The sequence below is a fragment of the Cynocephalus volans genome, chromosome 1 (assembly GCF_027409185.1).
Source record: "Cynocephalus volans isolate mCynVol1 chromosome 1, mCynVol1.pri, whole genome shotgun sequence".
NCBI classification, from domain to species: Eukaryota; Metazoa; Chordata; class Mammalia; order Dermoptera; family Cynocephalidae; genus Cynocephalus; species Cynocephalus volans.
In genome coordinates, this window is record NC_084460.1 from 39,667,524 (window position 1) to 39,695,437 (window position 27,914).

At 52.4% G+C, this 27,914-nt stretch overlaps 1 protein-coding gene across 4 annotated transcripts; it reads right to left on the reverse strand.

Moving 5' to 3' along the window:
- Positions 1 to 237: 237 nt before the first annotated feature.
- Positions 238 to 27,103, reverse strand: ADA (adenosine deaminase). Of its 4 annotated transcripts, none has more exons than XM_063111802.1 (13): positions 26,995 to 27,103; positions 16,279 to 16,340; positions 10,632 to 10,754; positions 6,999 to 7,142; positions 6,175 to 6,290; positions 4,748 to 4,875; positions 3,980 to 4,051; positions 3,801 to 3,902; positions 3,454 to 3,518; positions 1,895 to 2,024; positions 1,153 to 1,255; positions 993 to 1,058; positions 238 to 587 (listed from the first exon to the last, which is right to left on the reverse strand). In XM_063111802.1, the coding sequence occupies exons 1-12, from the start codon at positions 27,025 to 27,027 to the stop codon at positions 1,039 to 1,041; spliced, it is 1,098 nt and encodes a 365-aa protein (XP_062967872.1). In that variant the 5' UTR covers positions 27,028 to 27,103; the 3' UTR covers positions 238 to 587; positions 993 to 1,038. The 4 variants fall into 4 exon arrangements, with proteins under 4 accessions (XP_062967872.1, XP_062967889.1, XP_062967880.1 ...); XM_063111819.1 differs by lacking the exon at positions 26,995 to 27,103 and adding an exon at positions 19,780 to 19,800; XM_063111810.1 differs by lacking the exon at positions 993 to 1,058.
- Between the last annotated feature and the right edge of the window lie 811 nt (positions 27,104 to 27,914).

Consider the following 27,914-nt stretch of genomic DNA (forward strand, 5'->3'; position numbering starts at 1 on the left):
TGTGTTCCACAGAAGCCAGCACCACTCAGAGGCCCAGTATTTGATGAGTCCTTTTAATTCTTACCCTCTCACTCACCCCAACCCACAGCTTCAAGAACTCAAAAGGAAGGTTTTCCCTTTAAAACCTAGAGTAGGAGGGGGCTAAGAGTTCAGGGAGTATTTAAATAGAGATGTCTCATTTCTTCTGGAGGCAGGACAGGCTATGGGCCCCTCTGCCCACAGCACTGGAAGCTCTGGCTTCCATGGGCAGCCTCCACTGGGCTCTCAGAGCCCTGGCACTGAGCAGGCTGTGTGAGTCTGGGGACCCTAGGGGCTCCTTCCATTCTCATCTCACCCAAGTCAGCCCCTCCAAGACCACAGCATCACACGCCATGTGCTGTACAGCACCAGCCATTGGTTTATTGAGCACCAGTTTTTCAGCACAAGTCACCATCAGAGGAGGGTTTCAGATTGAACCATGCCCATCACCAAGCGCCCTGGTCCCTGTCCAGGGCACATAATCAGAGAGATGTGGCCTTGCCAAGGTATATGTGTACAGAGACGGGCTTCAAGAGGATCAGTAGCTGACTCTTGAAATCATGGTCTTCCTGGAAGGAATAAAAGTAAGAGTGTCACTAGACCCATCCACAGAGTGAGGGCTCCAACAGGTGGACATGGCATTGACAGGGGTGTTGCTCTGCTTGTCAGGTCACAGAAACAAAGTTAGGCAATTCCCAGTACGCAGGATGTTGTAAAAATCAGACCATCAGAACCAGAAAGGAACTCCCTTCTATGGATAGCAAGACTGAGGCTTAGAGCTGGGAATGCCTTGCCAAGGCCACCTTGGAAGGAAGGATCAGAACAGAGCTAGGACCCGGGCCTCAATCCCTGCCCTGGCTTTGGGCAGCCATGGAGATGCCCCAACCTGCCCAGACCTTTAGGACTGGGCTTTAGGAAGTCTCCCTCCTTAAAGCAGCCGCTTAAGACAGCAATTATACAGACAATAAGCCCACCTAGTGAGAAGCTGCCATCAGCCAGGGCTCAGTAACCAGGGAGTCATCACACATTCTTGGTGCTGCCTAAGAGAGGAAGGGCATCTTGCAAGAAATCCCACAGAAAGCCAGTCTGGAACCAGGGCAGGGTGACAGCCCAGAAGTCCAGACAGGATCATACCTGCAGAGGCTGAAGATGGTATCCCATAGGCTTTATAGAGCAGATCAAGAAGCTCCATCTTCTCACCTTCTGGGAGGAAACTGGACTTTGCCGCATTGATGTTCTGGAAGGGCCAGGATGGCAGACAACATGGAACCAGAGAGCAAGGAAGGGAGCCCGTGGCAATCTAGTGATATTCCATCCTCTTCATTGAACATGGACAGTTAAGCTCAGAGGAAGGGACTTGTCCAAGGTCACATGGCAGTAAATGCCAGAGCAGAGACCATGAGCTTTTGTTTTCTTAATGTGGCATTGCATGATACAGGGATGTGAGAAGGAAGTTGGAGAAAACTTTGAGAGACTGTGGGATATATAGGGCCAGAGAGATACCTCTGCAGGGACTGACTCAGGGTGTCGTAACCCCCAAGATCAAGGGCTCAGCCTGGGTTCTAGGAAAGGCCTGAAAAGCGTGTGCAAAATTTCATAGCTGGGCATACCTTTCTAGGGAGAAGGTCAACAGTTTTCACTGGATTTTTTGAGGGCACCTGACCTAAACCAAGGATTAAAAACCTGGCCCTAGGTCAGAACATCAGCACAAAGATGTCTTCTCTGTAGAAGATGTCTAACTCAAGTTTTGGCTTGTCTTAGACTACCGAGGCAAACTCTGTCCCCATCTCCAGAGGTTCCAGCCCCTGGATAGGACCTGCAGGCCTCACATACTCCCAGGGCTGAGAGTCAAGGCCAACACGGCTCACCCACTCACCAGTCTCTTAAACTCCTCTTCGGTAAAACCCATGTCCCGTTTAGTCATCTGGTAATCAGTGTCTAGGGTGGACTTGAAGATGAGCGGGTCATCCGTGTTGAGTGAGTAGTTAGCTTGGTCCTTTTTGAACCTGGATAAGAGAGAGGGGGAAACAGCCAATGCACTTTGACTTTCACCCTCCTTCGTTCCTCACAGCAACTTTACACCTGAAAGATCTTGTACAGAGGAGGAAACAAAGTCAGAGAACTCGGGTGACGTGTTCAAGGCCACATAACTAACCACTCACGACTCAACCCCACCCTGCTAGTCTAAAGTCGGGCAGAGGCAGAAGAGGGACCTGTCAGGAGAGCCAGGTAGGATGCGGGCTTGAGCCGGATGGCAACCTACACCTCCAGCTACCATCCTCTCTTGCCTTCCCCTCCATAGCCAACATTCTAGGACAGTTTCGGCACCCTGTCGCAACCATTCCTCAATCCTGCTGGGAAATGGCTTTTCCAACACACCATGGAAACTTCTTGGGACCTGACCACCATCTTGTTAAAGCCAGCAGACCTTTCCTAGATTTTACCTTATTTAACTTGTGTAGCAGAATTTGACACTTGACAAATTTGACACTGTTTGAAAGCCCTTCTCTAGATTTCTCTGATACCACACTTTTTGGCTTTCATTCTGCCTATCTCTTCTGCTTGATTCTTAAATGTCACTGTCCTGAGTTCTGTTCTAGGCCCTCTTGCTCCACCATCTCCTGGGAACTTTGCATCTCCTTCAGCTACCATATCTGTACAGATGACTCTTGAAACTTTCTCCAGCCCACGGACTATAAACCCACATGCCCCTAAGAACCTCCACTTGGATGTCCCACAGGTACTGCACACTCAACATGGCCAAGGCAAGCCACAGGATTCCCTTGTCATCAGAACATCAGAGCCCAAGCTTCTTCCCTTCTCATAAGCTTGGCAGACAGGATGGCACTGGCCTGACCACAGTCACCCCAAGTTCTTGCTGTCCTTCCTTATCCTGCATCACGGGAAGGCAGCTTTGCCCTCCTGAGGCCTGATGCCACTCCCAGAGCTTGGTCACAGGACAGAAGAAGGGCCTTGGCCCTTGTTAGACTGTGGGGTGGGACAGACCCTCAGGGGAAAGCTTCAAGATGGTACTCAAGAGAAATGCCCAGAGGTGCCAAGAGGACCCAAGTTCTCTAGGCAGAGAACATGTGGGCAGGAGGCACTCATCTTCCTGATGTCCAAGAGGCAGAGTTGAGAGAATTAGGGAGTGTGGGAAGTTTCATTAAGGGTAGCCAGGCATTCTGCTATAGCTGAATGAGCTATAGGGCCCCAGCTTTGCTAGGTAGTAGCTGGGTGATCTCTGTCAAGTTACAACACATCTGAGCTTTGGACTTTATTTGTACGATGATGACGGCCATGCCTACTTCCCAAGGAACTGAAGAGATTTCCTATCTAAGAGACCCAGCATGGGCTAGAGCCCAGTCCCTGCATTTCCTTCCCACCCTCAGCTTTCCTGGAACAAAATCAAACGGGCCCTAGGGGACCAGACCTCACCGAACGACCGCGTGCTCTGTTTCCGGCTTCCAGGCGCCTGTGAGGTAGCTGGACCAGGGGCAGACCTGGAAGAGCAGTGTGTGTGGCCCCCACAGTGCAGGCCACACTCGTGCCCTTCCCCCCGCCCTGGGGCTGGGCTGCCTCCTGTGGCGTCATTCTTGCCCTGTTTGCACTGGCCACCTTATTGGTGAGTCCCGTGAGCTCATCAGTCTTGTTTTCCTCCACCACCTGCCAGCTGTAACACCCACTGCCCACTCCCGCGCAGCTCCTACAGCTCCCAGGACTGCCTGGCTCTCTACCTGTCTGTCCAGGAGGGGGCGGTCGCTCCCCACTCCCTGGCTCCTCACCTCGAAGTGCATGTTTTCCTGCCGCAGCCTGTTGTAAAGGGCCTCATCTTCCAGGGTGTGGTAGCCATGTCCCAGCCTTTCTGTCTTGAGTTGATCCACGGCCTGTAGAGAAGCAGCATGGAGCTGAGTAGGGGGCAGGAGGAAGCCGGGAAGAAGGTACCCCACGGCCAGCTCCTCACCTCTCTTACTACGTCCACTGAACTCACTTCCCCGGCATGGACGGTGCGGTGAATGCCGCTCTTCAGGGCCTCCTAGAAGGGGAAGAGCTGGGTCATGGGCAGCCCAGGAGGAGTTTGGGCAGGCTTGAGCTATCCCCACAGCCAGGCTGGTCAGCTTCTACCACATGAGAACTCTGCTCCACTCCCTGCCCCCAATCATTATCTAAATGGTAGCTGTCATTTATTAGAGAGTTACTATGTGTCAGGCACTGTATGACATGGTTTGTATATATTATCTAGTATTCGTAACTATTATAATACCCATTTTATGGGGGTGGGGGGACTGAAGCTCAAGAAAGTTGAGTAACGTGACCAAGGTCAAACAGAAAGAGTGGAACCAAGCTCTGAACAGGGCAGTGGGGCTCGAGTCCCCCCTCTCAACCACCATGCTAGGCCCCTTCCACAGGAAGTGCATTAGTAGTCTGGAAGGGGCCTTTGAGATGTCTGCTCCAGCTCAGTCATCCAGATAGAAGAATCAGGCCCAGAGAAGAGACAGTCTTGCCCAAGGTCACACAGAAAGTCATTGGCAGAAGCAGGTTCAAACACAGGACTCCCAACACCAAGGGGGTATTTTCTTTATATCTCATTCCAAGCTCCCAGACCCAACCAAGACACACTGGGGAACTCGGGAGGCCCTACTCTCCCCAGTCCGTTGGACTTCTTCCTACTGTGGGTGGAGACAAACCCACCCAGTGCTGGCCTCTCTCCCCTCCATCACACAGAACCCACCTCGTAGGCCTTCACGTGGCCCTCAAAGAGGCTACTTCCTTCTATGGTCTCGTCTCCAGCCAGGTCGATGGCCACCACGGTCAGCTGCTGGTACTTCTTACACAGCTCCACCACCTCTAGGGACCAGTCTGTGGGTGAGACGCCCATTGGGCCTATGTCAGCAGCACCACAGAGAGAGACCTTCCAGCCTCCTGCTTGCTGCCCTGCCCCCGCTCGCCCCATCCCCCACCCAGGGCAGCCCAAGACAGATGGCCCAGTGTCTTGTCTTCAGACCCTGACTGCCATGTCCTAACCACATGGTCTGTGGCACGTTGCTCTGCCCAGTGCCTCAGTTTCCTCCCTTCTGAGAGGGAACACCACCAGCTACTGCACAGGATCTTGGCAGAGCTTTGCTGAGGGCGTGTGTAAAGCACCAAGGACAGGGCCTGGGCTCAGTAAATGACGAATAGGTTATTCTGTCACGTGATGCCCACAATAACCCGCAAAGTGGGCTTACCCCCACTTAGCAGATGAGGAAGCAGAGGCATTTTTAAAATTTAATCTAAAATATAACACACTAGTATTATTAAATATATTGCTGATATATTGTGTACTCTTAATCAATGCAGTTATTATGAAGTGTTTAAAAAGAATGAATGAACCGAACACAGGCCCTAGATTCAAGTCATGGCTTTGTGCCTTCTTGACTGTGGAGCAGAAGCTTCACCTCTCTCTGCCTCAATTTCCTTATCTGTCACATGGGAATAAGCAATAGTAGTTCTATGTCATAGGCTGCTGCAGGATTAGAGAAAATGCGTGCAAACCATTCTGCACAGAGTAGGCTTTACAGGTTGGCATTAACTCTTTGCTTTGGTTCTCACTAATCCTTAGGTGGAGGAATGAGATAAACATGATCACTCCTTATAAAAATGTGTAACTGAGTCCCAGAGAGGTAGCATGATTTGCCCAAGATCACATAGGGGGGCTCAGAACCATGATGCTCAAGCCCTGGAGATTTGATGAGCATCAGTGACAAGGGAGACCCCTCAGAAATCCCAGAAATCAGAACTAGTCATGGGTTCTGTGGCCCAGACAGGGCAAAACCTGGCCCACAGGGTCTCAGGGGAGAACCTTGGGCTGATCAGAACCTGGCTTAGAATTCTTTTCAATTCTAATGCTGGCTCTTTTGGTTCTGAGCCACCTGCAGGCCATGTGGCTGTCTGTCAATGCCTGGTCTCCCTGGGGAGAAAAATGTGTCGCCAGAAGTTCTGAGCCTGCCTAGGAGGCCTCCAATGACTTCGGGAAGCCCCAAGGTCCTACTGATGAGCACAAGGGGATGCCACAGGGTGGGGGCACTGAGGAGACTTAGGTACAGCCCCACTGCCAGGCCAGGATGTGGGAGCCAGGGTCAGATATGCAGCCCCCAGCAGGGCCGGGATCATACTCACTGGGCTGGTGGCGCATGCAGCACAGGATGGACCGAACCTTGACCCCGAAGTCTCTCTCCCCCTCCTGCAGGCCCTGGCTCACTAGGGCCACCACCTCATCTGGGGTGAGGTCCCCTCTGTGTGGAGAGAGAAGTAGGCATGGGCCTGAGGCAAAGGGAAGTCCTAAAGGACTGGGACAGAGGAGAGGGAGGGGTTTTGGGGGAGGACCCTCTGCCCCTGCTGACCTACTTCCTCTGAGCAAAGACTCACAGAGATGACCCCAGGCCCTAACACACCTCTTCTAGCTTCCTTAGAGCAGTCTGGGCACTTCTAGATCCCAGCAGGGGGTGTGTGTGGGGGGGGTCAGATGTAGCCCTCCCGACTCCCAGATGGAGAGCACTGCTAAGCTGCGGCCTGGTCTGATTCCCACTCTCAGAATCATGGGAGAGGATGGGGCGAGGTGGTTTCATGATACCACTTAGAGATCCGTGAGGGTCCAGGCGGGAGGTAGGAACAGGCCAGACTCACTTCACTTACAGGGTCACAGCAGGACCCATAGGAGTCACTGGCTACGTGGGTTAACATTCCTGGCCAGCAGGCCTGTGTCCAGAGCTATGGGTTGCAAGACACATCCAAATACTTTTGCCCAAGGTAAAAACAAAACCGCAAAGTGAAGGATCAGAACCACATCTCTTCTGACAGTTAAACCTTTCTTTCTGATGCCATGGACCAGATCAGGGGGCAAGACCAAAGTCTTGCTTGGGTCAAGGATTCTGATGGTCTGGTCTCAGGGTTGGGCACCCAGCCACCCTCTCAGCACAGCCCCTCCCAGGGCTGTCACTCACTCAGCCTGGTTCCAGGGGATGGGGTCCACTTTGGAGTTGGCCAGCAGATGTGGGCTGTAGCGCACCTCCACATACACCACGCCCTCCTTGGCCTTCATCTCTACAAACTCATAGGCGATCCTCTTGACGGCCTCCCGGCAGCCCCTGGGAAAGGAAGAAAGGGTTGAGGACAAACTTCCCCAAGTCCCTTGGGAGCTCAGGGAACAAATGAGGCTGTCCCCAACACTTGGCAGATTAAACCCCCTTGTGGCCCCCAATCCCTCTTCCCCCAGCCCCAGGCTCTGAGCATCTGCTGGATAAGATCCTAGACACTCGGCAAGTTCCATCGGCTCTAATTCCACACCACATGCCAATTCTTGCCCCCTGCATCCTGGTTTGAAGCATATCACCTCTACCTGGCCTCCCTGTCTCCCTGCTTGCCTCTGGGACTCTGCTCTCTGCACAGCTACTACAGCAGTGTTTTAAAAATGTAAATCAAAGTGTATTGTTTCTCCCCTCTGAGCCCAATGGCTTCCCACCACGTAGAATGAAATCCCCACTCTGTGGCCAGCCTCCCCAGCATGGTCCTGCTCACTCATTCTGAGGCCACCAGAGCCTTCATTCTGTTCAAGAACAGTCGAGATGGTTCCACTTGGGACCTCTATGTTGGCAGCCCCACTCCTGGCGTGCTCTTCCCCAGCGTGTCCTACACTGCCTGCCTCCTTCCATTCAGAGCCTGGCCCAAGCCTCAGAGAAGCCTTCCCTGACCACCTTATCTTAAAATGGCCACTATACCATCCCCTGGGCTTTATAAGTTGCCCTCATCATGACTCGATGTTATATGTCATGTGGGTTCTTTATTAGCTGATTTTCCATCTCCTGCACTAGAGTATCATCTCTATGAGGCAAGAACCCCTTCATCTCTCTTGTCACAACTATGACCTCCCAGCTGCCTAGGACATAGTGACCAAATATGCGTGAGTGATGAGCAGAAGGCTGGCAGGAAAGAGAAATAAAAGAGAAAAACATAGATGGACAAATCTGGAGGGACTATGGGGTGGGGGAGACGTCTGGGACTTGGTCATGGACTTGAATCCTCGTTCCTTGTTATTGTGAGGACAAATGAGTTAAACTTCATAAACCGCACCTAGGCCAGTGCTTGGAGCAGGGAAGACAAAGGCTCAGAGTATCTTAATTGTTGTTATTACTACGCGTTGGCTCCAGAAACAAGGCAAAAATTGACCTGACCTGAAGAGGCCACTGGGAGTGTTGATCACATGACAACGGAATTTTCCACCATGAAGAGTGAAGACAGAATGATCAGCAGAACGTGTGACAGAAGGCATGCAAGTGCTCCAGGAGCCCACGGTGGGACGAAAGTGCCCTGCCCTGGGAAAACTGGGCCACTCCCAGGAGGAGGGGTCACTGGAAGTACTCGTGCCTTGTGGATCCTGGGCCTCAGCCCTGCACGGGTGAGCTGGCCTCCCACGGAGGAGCATGCTCACCCCACTTCCCAGACTCCCGGGTGCCATCTCCCCATGGCACTAGGACTCATTCATTCCACAGGTAGGCACTGAGCATACAGCAAACAGGTAGATCCGTGCCCTCACAGGGCCTACGTTCCAGCAAGAGAGACAGGCAAGTCAATAAATAAAATGTAAACTATACAGTAGGTCGATGGTGGAAAGTTCTGTGGATACAGATACAGCAGGAGAAGCCACTGCAATTTTCAATAATATTGACTGGGAAGGCCTCGCTGAGAAAGGGCCATTGGAGCAGAGACATGGGGACAGGAGGAAGTGAACCACGGGCATCCGCGGGAGCAGTGTTCTGGGCACAGGGAGCAGTGAGTGCACAGCACCCGAGGTCGGGGTGTGCTTGGTGTCTAAGGTGTTCCCAGAGGCCAATGTGGCTGCAGAGGAGTGAGAAGAGGGGAGCAAAAGGAGGTGAGGGCCCAGACCCAAACTTGGGGCCTTGGCATTTACTCCGAGGGACACAGGGAGACACCAGAGAGTTTGGGGCAGGGAACCAGCTTAGGTTTAAAAGGATCGCCAAGATTTTTCTCGGGCATTCTCCCATCCCTGCTTCTGGGCCTTTTCAGTACCTAGTGATGTTCCCCACCACTTCAGAACAGGAAAAAGGAGCCGTAGAGTTTGAACCTCTCTCTCTTTCTCCCCCGACTCCCCATCCCATAGTTAAGCCTCCCCTCCCCTCACAACACGAAGCCCTGAACAAACAGATGGGAGACCCAGGTTCCAGCCCTGCACTGCCTAAGCCTTGGGTTACCTTGGACAAAGGGCTCTTCCTCTGACGTCTGTGGATGGTGGCAGGAGTGGTGAGGTCAGACTGTCAGTGGGCTGTGGCCCCCAAAGGCCAAGCAGCCCTGAACCAGATAATGTATACCAGCCTGCCTAGCATGGGCTTTTGGGGAGCGGGGCCTCTTCTGTCTTGTGGCCAGAGAGAGGGAAGCTGCCTCGGGGCTGCATGGGAGGCAGCGTGAGGACTGGTGTGTACAGCAGCTCTACCTGCACATGTGTTCTGGTGTGGGGAGATGCAGTGGCATGTGTGTACCTGTGTATCTGCTTACCAGGGGCAAGGATGAGGGAAGGGTCACCTTCCAGGCTGAGCCCAAAGGCTTCTAGCAGAAGCTGGCAGCTTCTTCCTTCCCCAGGACTCATACAAGCCTCACTACATACCCAACCAGTGACCTCCCTCTGCTTCACATGCCTTCTTCACCAACACCCCATGGTTGGCCCATCCTCCAGAACTTTCCTTGGGTTTAGGCCTCCAGACATCATATCCTCTCCATCCTTCAAGGCCTGGGCCACCCTTCCTCCTCCAGGCAGCCTGCCCTGATTGCCCCCAGGCCTTTTGCCTCTTCCCCTTCCTGAGATCCCACAGCACTGACTACCAAGGCCCAATGCTTGCCTGCCTTGGGGAACTCTGCCTCATGCCAGCAAACTTGAGGTGGCATCGGGGTAAGAGTCTGGGTGTCACCCTTGCCAGCTGTGTGGTGCTGGGCAAGCTCCTTCACTTTCCTGAGCTTCCATTTCCTCATCTGCAAATGAGGATTGTGTCTACTTTGCAGGACTGTTGACAACGACAAAAGGTAAGTATAATTCTGTAAGTTGTACATACATTCTTCTATATCTAAAACATAGTCTGCTATTAGAAAATGGAATCAATGAAAGATAATATTAAAGCCCCAGTGCCTGGCTGTCAATAAAGGTAGCAGTCATCTTCAAAGCAAGAGAGGGCTGCTGAGGACAGTGCTTGCTCTGTTCCAAACACCAGCCCTATGAGGTAGATAGATCACAAGCCCTTCAGTACAGATGAGCACACTGAGGCCCAGAGAGGGTGACATCGCCCATTGTCACAGTTATTTCATGAAAATCTGATAGTAGGATCTTAACTCCTATATTCTGCCACTTCTCTGTAGAAGTTGAAGGAATTTCAGTGCATCACACCCACTTTTCAGAAGGGCAAACTGAGGCCTAAAGGCATTGGAGAGAGTTGCTCAAGTGTGCACAATGGTGAGAAGCAGAGCTGGGTGTTCAGAGCGCCTTCTCTGGCCCCCACAGGCTGAGGCACAGGCCTGGTCCTGGTCACAGGGATGGACACTGTCCCAGGACCTGAGGGTTGGAGGCAACTCACGCAATAGCGGGCATGTAGTAGTCGAACTTGGCCAGGAATTCCGGGAGGGTAAGTGGCTCATCCATGCCAATGATGTTCTGCAGCTCCTCTGCTGTGTTCGCTGGGAGGGGGATCCCTCTCTTCCTGGGAATGAAACAGTGAGGGTGGCAGGCCAGCCCAGGGCAGGATCCAACCGGGCCTGACAGGGCAAGATGTAACAGACCCAGGGGCACCAGCCTCCTCAGAGGATGGCAGCAGGAAACATGGCAATCTCTCTATCGAAATCCTGGGGAAACTGAGGCCTATGGCGTATAGAACCAGGACGAGAATCCTTCCAGCACCTGTCCTCAAGCCATGACAAGAAGTGCATCTCAAGGGGGAGTAATGGTTTGAAGTTGGGGCACACACTCACAAACACACATGCACAAGCATACACGCACACACACACACATCCCCCTCCACATCCCTGGCAGGCTGATGCCTAGAGACAGAGAAAGTGCCAGGGCAAGCCCATGACTTTCTCCTCAGTCCAGGAATGGGCAGAGCCAGCTGGTCCTATGCCAGATCAGGGGTTAGCAGGGGCAATAACCACAGCCTCACAATTCCCGGAGCAGGTACTGATGCTAGGACTTCCTTCCTACGCCCTCTGTCTGGCCGGCACAGAGAGGCTTGCCCAGCCCAGCATGCTGGGGGAGAGCTGGCTGGAGGCTCATGGGTGGGGCCATCTAGCCCAGAGCTCTCTCCCCTCCCTGCCCACAGCTCCCTGCACAGGGCTGGACAATAGCAACACTCAGAAAGGGCTCGCTCAAAATGGCTCCCTGGCTTGGAGCCTCCTCTTCTCCATTAGCATCTCTGCGCCCCCTCCCAGCCAAGGGGAGCAGGTGCAGGCTCGGTGTGGCAGCCTCGCTTCTGCACATGCCCCTGCCTCCTCCTCCAGTCCTGGCTCTGCCCAGCTCGAGGGGGAAGGGGGGGTCACCCTGGGCCTCAGTTTCCCCACTTCTAATGCAAAAGGGACAGCCAAAAAACACACCAGACATTCAGAAATGCCACTAACATCAAAGACAAAACAATAGACAGAAGTCACTCTGAGGAAACAAACCATGCAGAGAACAGAAGAAAACTTTTAAAAACAAAAACAAAATGAATATCCTCAAGGAGATGAGAAGACATTATTACATCTTTGAAACAGGAATGTCCCTTTTAATTAATTAATTTATTTTTTTTCTGACCGGTAAGGGGTCGCAACCCTCAGCATGGTGTGGTCCGCACCATGCTCAGCCAGTGAGTGCACCGGCCGAATGTCCCTTTTTAAAAGGGAATATTCAGAGAATAAGATGAGCTCCTGGAAATTTATTTATTTATTATTATTTTTTTTTTAAAAAAGATGACTGGTAAGGGGATCTTAACCCTTGACTTGGTGTTGTGAGCAAACTGGCCATCCCTATATAGGATCCGAACCCGCGGCCTTGGTGTTCTCGGCACCACACTCTCCCGAGTGAGCCACAGGCTGGCCCTAGCTCCTGGAAATTTAAAAGACAATATGGCAGCAACAATCAGGATGTAATAAAAAGAAGATAAAAGTGAAGAAATCCTCCAGAAAGTCGAACAAAAACACAATAAGAAAAATGGAGCAAACAGTTAAGAAAATTGAAGATTAAATCATGAGGTCCAGACACCCAGTTATCCGCAAAGCAAGAACAGAAGACAGAAAGGAGGAAATTGCCAAAGAAATAGAACTTTGACCAAATAGTGTTTAAGTCCTTTAATAACTTCTGTTATTAAATATTAAAATGTTCCCTAAGCCCCCTGAATATGCCCCTTTCCCCATCTTGTAGCCCTAGTCCCCATGAGGGCACAGTAGGTCCACTGAGGGGTCACCATGGTGCCCATTAGCCTGCCTGCCATGGATCCTCACCAGCCTCTAGTTCTGTAAGACCCCATGGGGGACATGGTGCTCCTGGTGCAGTCCTGGCACCCACAGTCAGATGCTCAGTGCCTGCTGAGGCCCCCGAGGCTGAGCCTTCCACCATTGGCCAGCCTGCCCCAAAGTCACCCTCATAAGTTTGTGCCCAGTAGCTGCGGCCCCTGTAGAGAGAGCTTGTACCAGTTATTAAATACTGTATTTTGGATATCATTCTGGGAACTGGTGGGAGGAAGGCAGGAAGGTGACACTAAGGTTCTGGCTCCCATACTGCCAAATCCAGCAGCCGTATTTTCCTTGGGCCCACTGGACGGGCTATGTGCGATTCTCCTGAGGTCTTCTTCCAGCTCCCAGGACCCTACCACTTCTGGTGGGCTCTTCCCTCTGACCATTCTCTCTCAGACTGCCTTTTACACACCTGCTCAGATGGACTCACCTCCTTTCATGGTTTTCAGTCCCAGATCCACAGTCCACAGTTTCAGATTCTCTATGTCTACACACCACCATTGGCGGGCCTCCAATGTGCTGGGCACAGCACGGATAGCAGAGACCCACACAGACCCATGCATCTGACCACCCCCTGAAAGGTAGCATCTCGTGCCACCTTTCCCCTTCCCCCAAGTCTCTCCCCTCCTGTATTCTACATTTCCAAATATGGCCCCTCTATCTATCCAGCTGCCCAAACCAGAGACAGGGGCCTCCCCACTAACTCTGCCTTCTCCCTTACCTACCAACAGCCTGTCCCCAAGAACTAATTATTATGCTTCTTATATATTTCTCCTATTAGTCTCCTCTTCTCCAGCCTCTCTCTTCTCTGTTGTTAGGTAGACCCTACTCCCCAGTCAGCCATAGCTACTGCCCTGGGGCATTGTCCAGGCCTCTTCCCACCTTGGTTTGTGACACAGCCACAAGGAGCCCAACCTCAGAGAGCCAGGGAGGGAGGATGAGCTCAGGTTTTGGAGGTCCGTGTCCATCTCCCTCCTCTATTTACCATATCCCTTGGCAGGAGCTATCCTCTTTAAGGATTTCAATGTCCTTGTCAGTAAAACACAGATAACATTTTCTTTGTAGGAGTATAGAGAGGTATGAACAAGACCATTTATGTGTCATAGGAAAGACAGCAGAAGCCCAATGGCTTGGGTTTGAATCCTAGCTCTGTTACTTAAAGGCTGTGTGACCTTGGGCAATTTACCCAGCCTCTCTGTGTTTACTAGGTCTGGCAGGTCTGAGAAACATCCAGTGTGGACTAAGCAAGAAGCAGTAGAGAGGTCAGAGAGGTGATGCGAGCTTCATAAGACTTTAAGGGCCATGTGCAGACTTTGGCTTTGACCCTGAGTGAGACAGGGGTGTTAGAGGATTTCGAGCAGAGGAATGAGCCGATCAGGCTATGTTTTAAGACAATTGCTCTAGTCAGGAGCATTGTGATAGTCCCAGAGAGGGACAGTAGTGGCTCAGAGCAGGGTGGTGATGGGAGGAGAGAGCAGCCAGATTCAGAACGTGCTTTGGAGAAAGAGCTGACAGCGTTGTGAGGACATTGAGAAAGAGGTAAGAGAAGCCCTGAAAAGGGTAGAATCACAGGAGCTGACTGAGGAAGACATGGGTGAGAACAGAGCCCGCTGAGGCAGGGCCTGGTCACAGAGACAGAAAGGGGGCCACTGGATTAGGCCCAGGGGGGCCACAGGCCAGGGGCTCCGCTCCTCTTTCCCCTCTCAGCCTGCCCCCACCTGGTCCTCCAGTGTGTGTTTATGGGCCCCATAGCTGAGTGTGAAGACCAATCCCAAGTCCTCCTGCCTGCTGGTTCCAGGTCAAACTCCAGCTGGCACCCACGCACCCTCTCTGCAGGGCCGGTCAAGGTGACGTGAGAAATAAAAATCAGGCCAGCCAGCCCACGCTGGGGCTCCTTTCCCTCTTCTATCCACCCAGCCTGGACATTCTCTCCTTCCTGCTCCCACTAATGAGCGCTCTATGACCCCTCAGCGAGCACTGCGATGTGATCCTATCTCGGTGCATGATAACCCACTCTAATAACCTCATTAGGTGCCCTGCGCAGTAGTGGCGGCTCACCATGGGCAAAGGGCGGGCAGCGATAAGTCAAGAGGCCTCGCCCCACTTAGCCAGAGCCATAAAGTTCTAATTAATAATAATAACAGAATCACTAAGTGACGTTTATGGAGCACTTAATGTGTGCTCAGCCCTGAGCTAAGCGTTTTATGAGCACGACTCTACCTGGACCTCTAGCTGACAGAGGTAATGGTTAGGCACATGGCCTCAACGCCCGCCCACTGGGTTCAAACCTCTGCTCTGTGCTTACTAGGCATGTTACCTCACCTAGTATGGCTCAGTTTCCTCATCTGTAAAATGGGGTAATAAGAGTACCCACCTCACAAGTTGTCTTGAGGACTCAACAAGTTAGCCCAGATGAAGCCCTTAAAGGAGTGTTTGGCACACAGAAAATGCTAATGTGCTCGTATTATACAGGTAAGTAAAAGTAGAATCAACGACAGCTTCCTAGGGAAGAAAAACGTAAAACAACAGATAGAGGGGAGTGTACTTACCAGAACTCTAAGGTAGGCGGAAGAGAAGCTCCCGAGAGTTTCGGGGCAAACTCCCAGGGATTACAAATTCTCTCCCAAGGAGCAGGTATCTGGACAACTGAGGGGATTTGAGAATGTTCAAATTTGGGTCTGGAGCTGAACTTCTCAAGACCATGAAGGAGAGGCTGAGTCCTTCCAGCTCCAAACAAAATGTCTGTTCCACAGACACGTGAAGGATTCTGGTCTGCTGGGCTGGGGCTGGGCTGGGAGGAGGGGCCCCTGTCTCCCAGGTCAGCCCTGGAGGAAGACCCTATTCTTACCCTCAACTTATAGAGGCCAAGGTCACAGAGAGGAAATGACATGTCCAGATCTGAATGCAGATCCACTGGCCTCCAAAGTCCCTACTCTTAAATGCTGGGCCCAAGAGAGAGGCCACTATGAACCCTTGAGGTCTGGGGAGGGAGGGACGAACCTCCCTCACTGGGGCGAGCTGGAGATGCTTTGGTCCACCAGCATGCACCAGAGCTGTGGCAGGAGTCTGTTCTCATTTGGGAGATGCAGAGATTTGGGCCCAGAGAAGGGAGCCACTTTTCCATGATCCCTAGCAGGTTATTACCACAATGATATAGTAAAAGCACTGGGGATCAGACAGTCCTGGGTTCAACTCTTTATTCTACTATTAACTTGCTGTGTGGCCTTGGGCAATGGTCCTCACTTCTCTAAGCACATCCCTACCTGAGTAAAGTGGGGGGCACATATTCTACTCTTCCAAGCGTGGAGGAATTAGACAAGCTGATACAAGTACAGGGCCAGCCAGCCCAGCACTAGGAGAGGCTCAGCAAACCGTCCCTGGCATCTCCTGCAAACAGGCTCTCGGCCAAGTCAGAAACCAGTAACTGATTCAGCCCTGGAAACTACCTTCACTTGCATATGGTTGCGGGGTGGGGGTGGGGACAAGCTCAGGCTGGTTGGCCTGGCAGCAGAAGGACAAGAGTGAGAGACCTGGAAGGCCCAGGAGTTGGGCTGTGGTGCTGCAGCTTGGAGATGAGGCCTGTGTGTCCCCACAGATGACCGTCCTCTGGCTGGGGTCTGGCTTGATTCTCACAGGGATACAGGAAGGAGCAGTGATCCTGGAATTCTCTGGGGGCCTCTGGGTGGAGCTGAGGACCCCGCCCAAGTCCTGGGGAGGGAGGGCTCTTATCTATGGACTTACCTGCCATAGTATAAGATGGTTTCGGGCTTGATGGCTCCATCTAGGTGGACATGCAGTTCCACCTGTGAGGGAGAGGGTGGGGGAGGAGACAGAGAGGGAAACAGATGGGGGAGATGGGGGAGGGGGTAGAGAGGGGATAGAGAGAGGAGGAGGTGAAGGGGAGAGTGAGCAGAGAGGGAGGAGAGAGCAAACACCATGAATGCCTGAAGGACCTTCCGGAGGGTTAATGCTGTCATTACATCATTGTAATGGTTATTATTAACCATGATGACCATTAGCCACTGTTTCCTGGACACTCACCGCCTGCACTTGACTAAACTCTCCACATACACTATTTTGTTCAACCCTCACCCATGGGTGGGGGTCAGTGTTATCTCTCTCTCTTCCACCGATGAGGACACTGAGGTTCAGAGAGGTTAAATATCTTGTCCAAGGTCACACAGCAAGCAAGGAATGGATGCAGAAACCCAGCTCTATGCCTCAGTTCTTAACTACAGCTGGTGAGTGGCAGAACCAGAATTTCAGCCCCAGCTCAATTCTGAAGCTTGTGCTCTTAACCATGAGGCTAGCCAGGGTCCTGTAGGAATTAGCCACACAGGCAACTCCTGCTCTCAACCAACTCACTAGACAAAATCCAGGTTTAACAAAAAAGACTAACCACAGACTTCCTGAACTAGTGAATATCTGCAACATATTTTAAAACTCAGGCACCACTTTCAAAAGCAGGTACTACTCAAGCACAGCTCATCAGGAATTGATATTAGGCAACACAAGGTCTCTCTAGTACTCTAGAAAGGGTACTAGATATTTGGCCATCTTGGTGATCATCTCCTACGTTCTCAGCCCCATGTACGAATTTGACTTTGTACACAAAGCCAAGTTTAAGAGAAGGGGCTTTAGAGACAGCCCACCTGGCTTGACTCCCAGCTCTGCCCCTTCTCTGTCTGTGTGATCTCAGACAAGACACATAACCTCTACAGGCCTCAGTTTCCTCAACTGAAAAACTATGGGATATTATGCCTCCTTGTCCAAGAACATAAAAGACAGTATGGGTGAATGTATAGTCCAAGGGAAACAGCCCCTGCCTCTCAGCCAGGATGTTTACTGTGAGCCGTTAAGAGCAGTACAGCAGCTGCTGGGGGATGGTGGGGAAAGGCACTTTGCCATCTGCCTGTTCCAGGTCATGGAGGAAACTATTCCCAGGCTGGAGGAAGATCCAGAAAACTCAACGACACCTCTGCCAGGGTGGGGCTGTCTCTGGAACTTGTAGACCTGGATAAGACAGTTGGCTGCCCTGGCTGGGGAAAGGAGTGGTCAGGGAACTGCTGGCCCAAGGGCATCCTAGGAGCAGCCACATGAGCTGCCTCTTGCAGAGGAAACCCAGCCTGAGACCCACAGGATGTCCCCCAGTAGGGAGCTGAGACACCAAGCCCTCCTATCTGTAGGACCTTGAAGAAATCAGATCTCTCCTGAGGTCATCTGGCTGGCAAGGAACAGAGCATTACTCACACATGGGCAATACTCCAGGCAGAGGGAACAGCGTGTGCAAAGGCCCTGCAGCAGAGGGTTCAGGGTGGAGTTAGTTGTTGGATTCCCTGACAAAATGAGTTCAATTCCCACTCAGCCAAGCATTTATTGGGTTCACAGAATATGCTCAGCGTTGGGAACACTGAAGCTTATAACTCAGGGAACTGCCAATCAGCTGTGTGACCTTAGCAAGTGACCTCACCTCTCTGAGCCTCTGCTTTCTTATCCTTAACCCTCACACAGCTATGGGGAGGATCCAGCCAGAGAGGCAGGGTCCCGTTGTGGTTAGAGCTTCATGGAGTTAGAGCTAAAGTCCCAGCTCCTCCACTCACTCCCTGTGTGACCTTCAGAAAGTCACTTTGCTTCCTGTGCCTCAGTGTTCTCATCTGTCAAGTGGGGAGAATACATAACTTTCTCCTAGGGCTTCGTGAGGGTTAACCACATTAATGCATGTGGAGTGCTTAGCACATAGCAAATGCTAAATATACATTAAGAGTCTTTCATTTAAAAAAAAATTAATTAGGCCCCTGCTGGGTGAGAGGAAAGTAGAGGTGACCAGAAGGGACCAACTCCCATTCCTATGGTGTGTACAGTCCAACAAGGAGGAAAGGCAGTAAGAAAATGTCCCATGATAAATGTGACCAAGACAACTCCTCGGGAAGCACAAACACAGTCCTATGAAAGAGGGTAACAAACCAAAGAATGCCAGCCAGCTAAAGGGCCGACAGTGGCTTCCCAAGAAAGCAGAGCTTGAGTTAAAAGCTGAAGGATGAAGAGGAACTGACTCTTCAAAGGCAGGGGTGAGGAAGGAGGCAGGAAGAGCATTCCAGGCAGAGGGAACAGCATGTGCAAAGGCCCTGCAGCAGGAGAAGATGAGGAGTATGAGAAGAACTGAAACCTGGTTCAGAGAAGGGAGGGGTCTTGGGACTGGACAGGCTTCAGGGCAGGACCACCCAGGCAGGGCCTTGCAGGTCACAAGGAGTTGGGCTTTATCCCGAGAGCACAGAGAAGTCACTACAGGATGTGAGGCTGCTAGAGGCAGAGGACGACTGATAGCAAGACCAGTTAGAGGCCACTGTGGTCATGTTTTTGAGATGATGGTGGCTTAGACCAGGGTCATGAGGTGGAAAAACAGGTGGACAGAAAGGCATGTCAAGATAACACTTCAGGTCAGAGCTGGGTGGGTAGTGATTCCCACAGTCTGAGACAGAGAGCCCTGGAAAAGGACCAAGTCCCAAGGGGGCAAGAATGTGGCAGGGATTCTGGGAGAGAGGCGAAATTGGTTTGGTCTCAGTTGTGTTAAACTGGAGACATCTTTGAAACATCCAAATATAAATGGACAGGGCCAATGGGATATGAGGGTCTGGGGCTGCCCTGAGAGGCCTGGTCTGGGGATGTAAGTAGGAATAGAGATGGTAATGGAAGCCGAGGTCTAGAATGAGCCCACCCAGGCAGAGGACGCCATGGAAGTGAGGAAAGGGCCTGGGACGCAGCCTGGGCCAGCATCAGCAATGCAGCAGCTTCACAGAGAGGGCTGAGCCTGGAGAAGAGGGGCCAGAGGTGGGGGGCTGGGAGTGTGTGCTGCGCAGAGGGCTGGGACATCAGCTGGCAGGGAGGAGCAGCAGCCACTGGGTCAGCAGAGTGGGCTGAACAGTGCCCTCCAAAAGCTGTCTCATCCTAATCCCCAGACCCTGTAAATATGACCTTATATGGAAAAAGATGTGATTATGAAAAATCTTGAGAGGAAGAGTTTATCCTGGGTTATTTGGGTGGGCCCTACATGCAGTCACGTGTCCTTATAAGAGAAAGGACAAGAGAGTTTTGAAAAATACACACATAACAGGAAGCAGCAGTGTCACCACGAAGACAGAGATTGGAGTGACCTGGCCACAAGCCAGGAAATGCCTGGAACCACCAGAAGCTGGAAGACGCATGGAATTTCCCCTAGAGCCTTCAGACAGGATGCAGCCTTACCAGCATCTTGAGTTTAGACTTCTGGTCCAGAATTGCAAGGGAATACATTCTGTTATTTGAAGCCACCGAGTGTGTGATAACTTGCTACAGCAGCCACAGGACGCTCACACAGTCAGGCCCTGTTAGAGGTCAAGGGTAGGAGAGAGAAACACGTCCCTTGGGCTAAGAACACAGGCACTGGGGACCTTGGGGGGGTGGCTCTCAACCCTGGCTGCTCAAGAGCATGAGGGAAGCTTTGGAAAGTTACTAACGCCTGGGTCCTACCCCAGATCAATTAAATCACAATCCTGGTAGGCTCAGGCCTGGGTATTTTTTAATCCCCCCCCCAAAGAAAAACATGCAGCCAAGGCTGAAAACCATTTCCCCAGAGGAACCATTTCAGAGGCCTGAGCTGGGGCAAAATCCATGTTGGAAGAAGGTAAGAAATGAGTGGAGGTAAGAAAATGGAGAACGTTTAGACTACTCTTTCAAGAATTTTGCCCCTGAAAGGGAACAAACAGTGTGGGAGGGGCAGGAGGTGAATGTGGATCAAGAGATAATCTTGTCTCTTTTGAAGGTGGGAATGCCTTGGGCACATTTAAACATCGTGGGGAGGACTGAAATTGAGAGAGGAGTTGAAGGAGGTGACTGAGAAGGCAGGAGAGGGATTAAGGTAAACCAGTCCTGGCCTTGGACCCTCTGAGAACAGGAAGTTCAGGCAGTGAATCAGGGAGGTGGTCCCCGATTTTGTTTGCCCCATGGGTGGGGCTGGGTGTGTGCGTGGCTACTTCTGGCAAATGCATTTAAGTGTCAATGCAAGACCCCCCCCCCCCCCCCCCCGCAAGGTGTCCCTTCCCTCTGGCACACAACTGGCAATGTTCAGGATAGTAAGGGCCCCATCTGCTGTGGTCCCACTGGAGACCCCTGATGGACAAGTAGTGGGAGCAAGAATGAGGTATACCTCAGTTGTTTTAGGGCCCTCCGATCTGAGGCATGTTTGTTACAGCAGCACACCGCAGCCTCTCCTGCCTGACCACGAGCAAACATACATTACAAACTGTGATGAGAGACTGAACCAAGCGCTGTGAGATAAAACACACACGGGGCAGGGAGGGGAGGCATTTTAGAAAGTGTATCCAGAAAACATCACTTTGAGGAGGAGAAATAGAGGAAAAGTTAGCCAGGGAGGAGAAAGAAGGAAGGAGAGAAGGCAGAGGGAACTTCATGTGCTAAGAGGTCAGAGTCAGAAAGCAGGCAGGGAGTTGGCTGGAGGGTACAGAATGAGGTTAGTGGCAGGGAATGAGGCCAGAGAGAAGGGAAAGGGGCAGGGAGATCCCAGAGGCCACAGTGAAGGGTTTCCCACTGAGGCATTTTAGATAGGGAAGTCACTTTTAAACAGCTTTTCCTGGATGCTGTGTAGAGAGCAGGTTAGAGGGAAGCCAGTAAAGAAGACAGAGAGCAACGCTGTGGGAGAGGAACGCATGGGAAGTACTTGTGGCAGCATCAGGCACAGCAGGTGCTCAATAAGCATGAGCCCAACAGCGTAGCAGGGCATGCAAGGAGTGTCTCAGAGAGTGGGCAGGAGGCAGGGGCACCTATGGGGAGGGGAAAGAGAGCCAGCCTGCCCCCAGGCCCTGCAGATCTCATCCCTTCTCATGTCTGCCTGCGAAGCTGCCCAGACACATCTCAGGAGCAGAGGCAGGGGCCACCTCCACAGGCCGCCCAAGCTCAGGCAGGCCTCTTACTGAACTTTCAGAAAATGGCAATGACCCATGGGGAAGTCTGTCAGCCTATTCCAGATGACAGTGGGGTGCCACCTGGGAGACTGGGGTGGGGACCTGCTCTTCCAGCCCCATTCCGGGAAAAGGAATACCAGTGGCCTCTAACACCTACTATCTGCTAGGCCATCTACATGCATTATCTAGTTTCACCCTTAAAACTAGTAAGGTAGGGACTTCACTTCCATTTTACAGATGAGGAAACTGAGGCTTGAAGAAGTATCCAAAGACACAGAGTCGGTCGGTGATAGAGCCAGAATTTGAACCCCAGTCTGATTTTTGAACTCCTAACCACAATTATATACCGCCTCTGTGGGCCTAGCCTCAGACATGAATAACACAACAATAATAATAACAATAATGATAGCAGCTACCTGCTGTTATCAGACCCTTTATCTCATTTAATCTTACCCCCTAGGCAAGGTTCACATTAGCCCATGTTGCGGAGGGGGAAACAGACTTGCCAAGCTAGTCAGAGAAGCTCGGTGACCTACCCAGGGTTACACAGATAAATGGTGGCAGAGCTATATTGGAACACAAGTCCTTTGGCTTCCAAGTCCTGTCCACAGGCCATACCTCCTCCCTGGTGAAGATTCTCATACCCCCTCCCACTGCACTTGCTCTCTGCAAAGCTGACACAGCTGGCTCAACATCTGCCAGAACAACAGGAAATCCTCCCAGAGCTAATCTGAACAGAAAGTATCCTCAGTAACCAACAAATATTTCCTAAGCCCCTACTATGAGCCAGGCACTGTGGAGGCACTGAGTAAGTCTTTGCTCTCAAGAGATGCCAGACAGACGAGTGAGTCCCAGGGAGACCCAGACAGGGGCCAAGTAGCTGGGGGCTTCTTCCTGACCAGCCCCAGAACCTGAGCACAATGGCCAGAACCTGGATGACCCATAGGTGTGCACTGCTAGCTGCACATCCCCCCACTTCCTAGCCCTGCTCTTGGCAATGAGCCGGATGGTGCCCACCATGACCCACCCGACTTTCAGGGTAAAGTCAGGAGACAGAGCAGCCCTGGGCTGACAAACCATTTCAGGCCCACCTCCTCCAGGAAGCCCTCAGTGATTCCTGCTGACTCTGGGACTGACTGAGCTCTCAGTGGCTTCCCCGGAGGTTTTAGGGAAGGCAAGGTGTGGGCACAGCTTAGGACCTCAGCACAGTCATCTCCATTTTATAGGTGTGCAGACTGAGGATCAGAGAGATTAGAGAATTTGCCTTAGGTCACAAGAGACTAATAAGTGTCCCAGACTAATGAGTACCACAGCCAAAGGTGTTAAGTGCTGCTTCACACCCCCTTCATCCTGCATAGCGAGGTGCTGAGAGAATGATGATAAAGTCTAAACAGCATGATTAATAACCATGAGGATGATCACGCAGATCAATAGCAACTATGACTGCTGTGCCTGCTCTGAGCCAGGCCTGTGCTTGGTGTTTGTGAGATGGGTACATGTATAATTCCCATTTTACAGAGGGGAAACTGAGGCACAGTGAAGTTAAGTAACTCATTCAAGCTCCCCCATCTGGAAAGTGGAAGATCAGAACTCAGATCCAGGCAGCCTGGCCCCAGCTAGTGCCCAAGTTAAAATTCCTTGGCCATTCTGCCTCCCTGGTCACCAGACACACATCCCCCCAACACACACACATACACGGCCACTCTGGGGCCTCAGAACACTAAGGGGTGAGGGCAAGCCTGCCCCTAATACCTTGGGTAAATGTTGATTCAAAGCTCACTTTGGGCTCTCCTGGCCTGCTCTTCCCCCTGCCAAAGCCAGACCCACAGTTCTACCTTCCCCCATCCCAGGGGCACCATAGGGACCTTCTCAGGACACCTGGGAAGGTGGACAAGTCTCTACCAGCTCACAGGGCCACCTCCCACCCAGGCCAAGCCTGCCCTGAGGTTGGCTATGGAATCCAGAGGCTGCCTGGCCTCCCCTGCCTCACTTTGTGACCACTTCCCCTCCCTAGTCCTTGCTTCCTGTTCTGTCAAACAAAAGTCTTCAATGAAACCCAATCTCCTTCACCCCCTCCCCACTCCCAACTGCCATGTGAGTCAAAATGGGTAAAGCAGACTCCCAGGAACATTTCTCTTTTAACAGGTGGCTCTGGTAACTGAAAGGCACTGAAAGCCCAAAGAAGTGCAGCTGGTGGGCTTTGTGCCAGGAAGACAAGAAGCTAGAGAGATGCTGCAGGTGGGGAAGTTCCCAGAGTCCACCGCAGCCCCCACTGCAGTCCCCAGGAAGGATATGCCCACCAAGGGCCTGCTGGTGCAGCCAGGTGCTCCACAAGAACCAGTCAGCACATCGGTTTCCCCGAAGAATGCCATGATGTTGGTTTTATTGTCCCATTTTACAGAGGAGGAAGCTGAGGTTCAGGAGTTGTCTACCCGAGGTCTCATAGCTGCTGAGTGGTGAGGTGGAGATTCAACCCCCATCTTTCTGAAGCTGAAGGCCATACACTGGCCCACCTCGCCACCCTGATTCTAACTACACCCCCACCCCTTTTTTTGCACAAAGTGGAAATGGCAATTTAGCAAAAACGTTGACAGCATCTACTTCAGTTTCAAGTAAACCTGTGCTAGACTTGTACTTGCTGCTTTCCGGCTGTGTGACTTCAGCAAGTTCCTTCCCCTCTCTGAGTTTCAGTTTCCTCCTACTTAAATGAAGATAATAAAACCTACCTCAGAGGGCAGCTGTGAGCAATAAATGAGTCAAGATACGTTAAGCAGTTAGAACAGCACCTGGTACGGAATAAACATTCAAATATGAGAAAGAAAAAGCTCCACCTCCCCTCTGCACCTGGAAGGGACAGTTTAGAAACTGCTGTTCCAACCTGGGCAGGTTCACTCACCAGTCCGCAACTTAAAGGCTCTCAGACTTCCCTTTGCAAGTCCCTTTACCTCTCTAAGCCTGAGTTTCTTCATCTGTAAATGGGGATGAAGACATCTGTCCTGTTAGTCATCCAGAGGATTCTGTGAGATAAATCCCTGGAGGCGCCTGGTACCCACTTCTCAAAGGACAGCCATTGTTATTATTATTACAACAACAGGCACATGATCCAACAGGCACGTGATCTGCATTGCCCTCTAGGACACAGAATGCCTGAGTGCCACAGGATTTTCTAGCCCTGTCTCGTATGGACATAGACACCCCTCTGCTCCCCCTTTTTTTTTTACCCCCTCCAGTGCCCAGCAGGTGCTCAGGAAGCGTTTGTTGAAATGACACAATCACACCAGGTAGGCAGCCACTAGGGCCTTGCTACTCAAAGTGTGTCTGTGGACCAGCAGCACCGGCATCGCCTGGGAGCTTGTTATAAGTGCAGCATCTCAGGCCCCAACCAGACCTCCTGAATCAGAGTCTGAACATTAAAATAAAGGAGACCTGAGTGCACATTGAAGTTTGAAAAATACTGCCCTGCTCTGCCTTCTTAAAGCTGGCTGGGTCCAGGGCCTCAGCTTGTGGTAGGTATGAGAAGCTCAGGGACCCAGAAACAGCTCCTGTCCCAGGGAGGCCTATACCTGGGACACTGGCACCTCCATTCCCAAAGGCTTCTGCACAGATAGCTCAGGAAAGATGGTTAGGGGCATGGGATTTTGAAGCCAGCCTCTCCTGGGCTCAAACCCCAACTTGGCCACTTGCTAGCTATGTGGTCTCGGACCTACTTAACCTCTCTGTGCCTGTTTCTTCATGTATAAAATGGGGATGACATTAGCTACCTTACAGGGTCATTGCCAGGGTCAAATGAATTAATGTAGGAGACATGCTTATAATGGTGCCTGGCACAGAACAATCAACATCTGATGAGCTTCAGCTAGTAATAATGAAAGTTATAATTATCTGTCCTACCCCTGGAAAGGCATGGAACTAGCTCTAGTCACAGTGGTTCTGAGATTCACACTGCTTGCTTCTCCTGCTAGCCCAGGTAAGTTCCCTTCTCAGATAATGAGATTTGTCACATCTCACATATATGGCAGGCGACACCCTACCTTTACTCTCAACCATCCAGGCACTCACACCAGCAGGTGGTGCCTCATTCCCCAAAGTGTGGAAACTAAGGCCCAGAAGGGGGAGAGGATCTGTTAACTTGAATCAGATGAAAGGATTGGGTAAGGCCAAAAAAATGGTGATAATAATACTCATATTAGTCCTGCCCTCACAGGACTGTTATAAAAGTATTGCAAGGATCAAGTTGGTGCATATACCACATTTTAGGGAAGTGTAACCTACCTGTGAGTTATCTTCATAACTCCCATTTCACTCACAATCAAGGGGCTCTGCCTACTGCCTTAAGATTCACATCAGGAAAAGGTGGCTCCCCAGTGGAAAGAAAAAAGGCACTAATGATGGGGCAGGGAGCATCCGGACAAAATGGGAAGGAGGCACAGGTGGGGATCATGAGGGCTTGTCCCAGCACTCCTAACTTCTGACAGGGAGTAGCTGAGGAATTCCCTGTGGTGGGGGTGTCAGTAGCAGGGTCCAGGCTTTACCCTCCTCAGAGGGGAGGCAGGCAGGCTCGCTCTCTCTCTCACACACACACTCACTCCCTGGATTCTCACCAACACTTTTGTGATGTCTGCCATCATCACACCTATTTCTCAGAGGGGTAAGTTGAGGCTGATTGCAGCTGACTCCTCCCACCCCCACCACTCAGTCTCACATCCTATTGGCTGATTCTCTGCCCGGTGGGCTCCTGGGCCCCTCCCCTGCCTGGACAGAATCTCTGGCTCCAAAGCAGGCCAAGTGGGCCTGGACTCGCCCTGACCCCACAGTTCCCAAGACGCCACAGCTGGTGGGCGAAAAGAAAAGGGGGTTCTCCCTTGGAGCCAGTGGCTGAGGCCTGGCCCCGAGTGATGCCTGCTAGGACCCAAGACCCAGGGCCCATCTAGCTCCTCTGCCCCCAGCGTGGGGAAGGGATGCCCTGCGCCCCTCCGTGCCTTTTCTGGCATGTCTCACAGTTCTTCCCACGGGCGCATCCACAAACTTGGGCTCCTGACGCTCACAAAACGATCACAACATTGGCGTGTGAAGTTGATTCCATTCACTGAGCGCTCTGTCCGCGCAGAACTCTAGGTACCTATGGGGGTCCCATTTTACAGCCGAGGTTCAGAGAGGTCTAGCCCCCTGCCTAGGCTCCCACAGCTGCTCAGCCCCAGCGGTGCTAGGATGCCCATTTGATAGACGGTGAAACTGAGACCCAGTGGGTCAAGTCTGGACTGGAAGCAGAACCCGGCATCCTGCCAGGGACGCCTCGGAGTCCTGCCTCTGCGCTCTGGACCCTCCCTGCCTCATTGTCCCTCATTAAACAGCCTGGAGGCAAGCCAAGGCCTAGGCCGAGAGAAGCAAGAGCCTGCACGAGCCCCTGTTCGCTCCCGGGGTGTGGACGCCCGGCGCGTTCCCCCCCTAAGTCCCCAGGGACGGACCAGGAGCTGGACCCGGAGCCCCCGCGCGCGCTCACTTTGGGCTTGTCGAAGGCGGGCGTCTGGGTCATGGTGCCCGGCGTGCGCCCGGGAGCTGCCCGCTCAGCCGAAGGTCGTTGGTCTCCGCAGGGCTGGTGGCCGGTCCACTTCCGTGCGGCCCTCGGGGGCAGCAGCGGGCCACCTTCTTCTTAACGAGGGGGCCCCGCCCCCCCCCCGCCCCCGGGGCCGCCTCCCGCCCGCCCCCTCGCCGAGACCCCGCCCCGCCGGCCGCCCCGGCTGCGCGTTCCCTGGAGTTCCGGCTCCCGGAACACCCGGAGGGACCCACCGGTGGGCTGGATCCCGGGCCGCCTCGCCGAGCTCTGCCTCCTTCCCGGCCCCTCCTGCCACAGCCGAGCGTCCGCTGCTGCGCTGCCTGCTGTAGGCCGGGCCGAGCTAGCAGCTGGGAACCGGTGACCACCTCGAGCCTCGTGGGGCTTGCGTTCTGCTGGGCTAGACGGACGCTCGTGCAGAATCACACATCGTCGATGTATAATTAGGAAGCGGTAATGGGGGGCCAGCCCTGGCCTGCGGGACCTGCAGGAGTTCACCAGGTGAAGGAAGTGGAGCAGGGCAGCCCCGGGGGAGAGGACATTCTACGTGAGACACCCTGAGAGCTGGCAATGACAGGGGGCTGGGGTGGCCGGGGCACCGTGGGAGGGGGGACACAGGAAATCCCCTCGCAGGCATTTACGCTTGAGAAACCTGCCCAGGTGCAGCCAGAAGCCTGCAGAAATGTTCACAGCAGCGCTGTTCCTAATAACAAGAACACTGGAACACCCCCAAATGCCCATCCACAGGCAAGTGGGCAAATAAACTGGATTATTCACACCATGGAATATTATACGGCCGTGAAACTGGATGACCTTCAGCTACGGCAATATCTATCTCAGAAACAATGTTGAGTGAAAAAAGTTGTAGA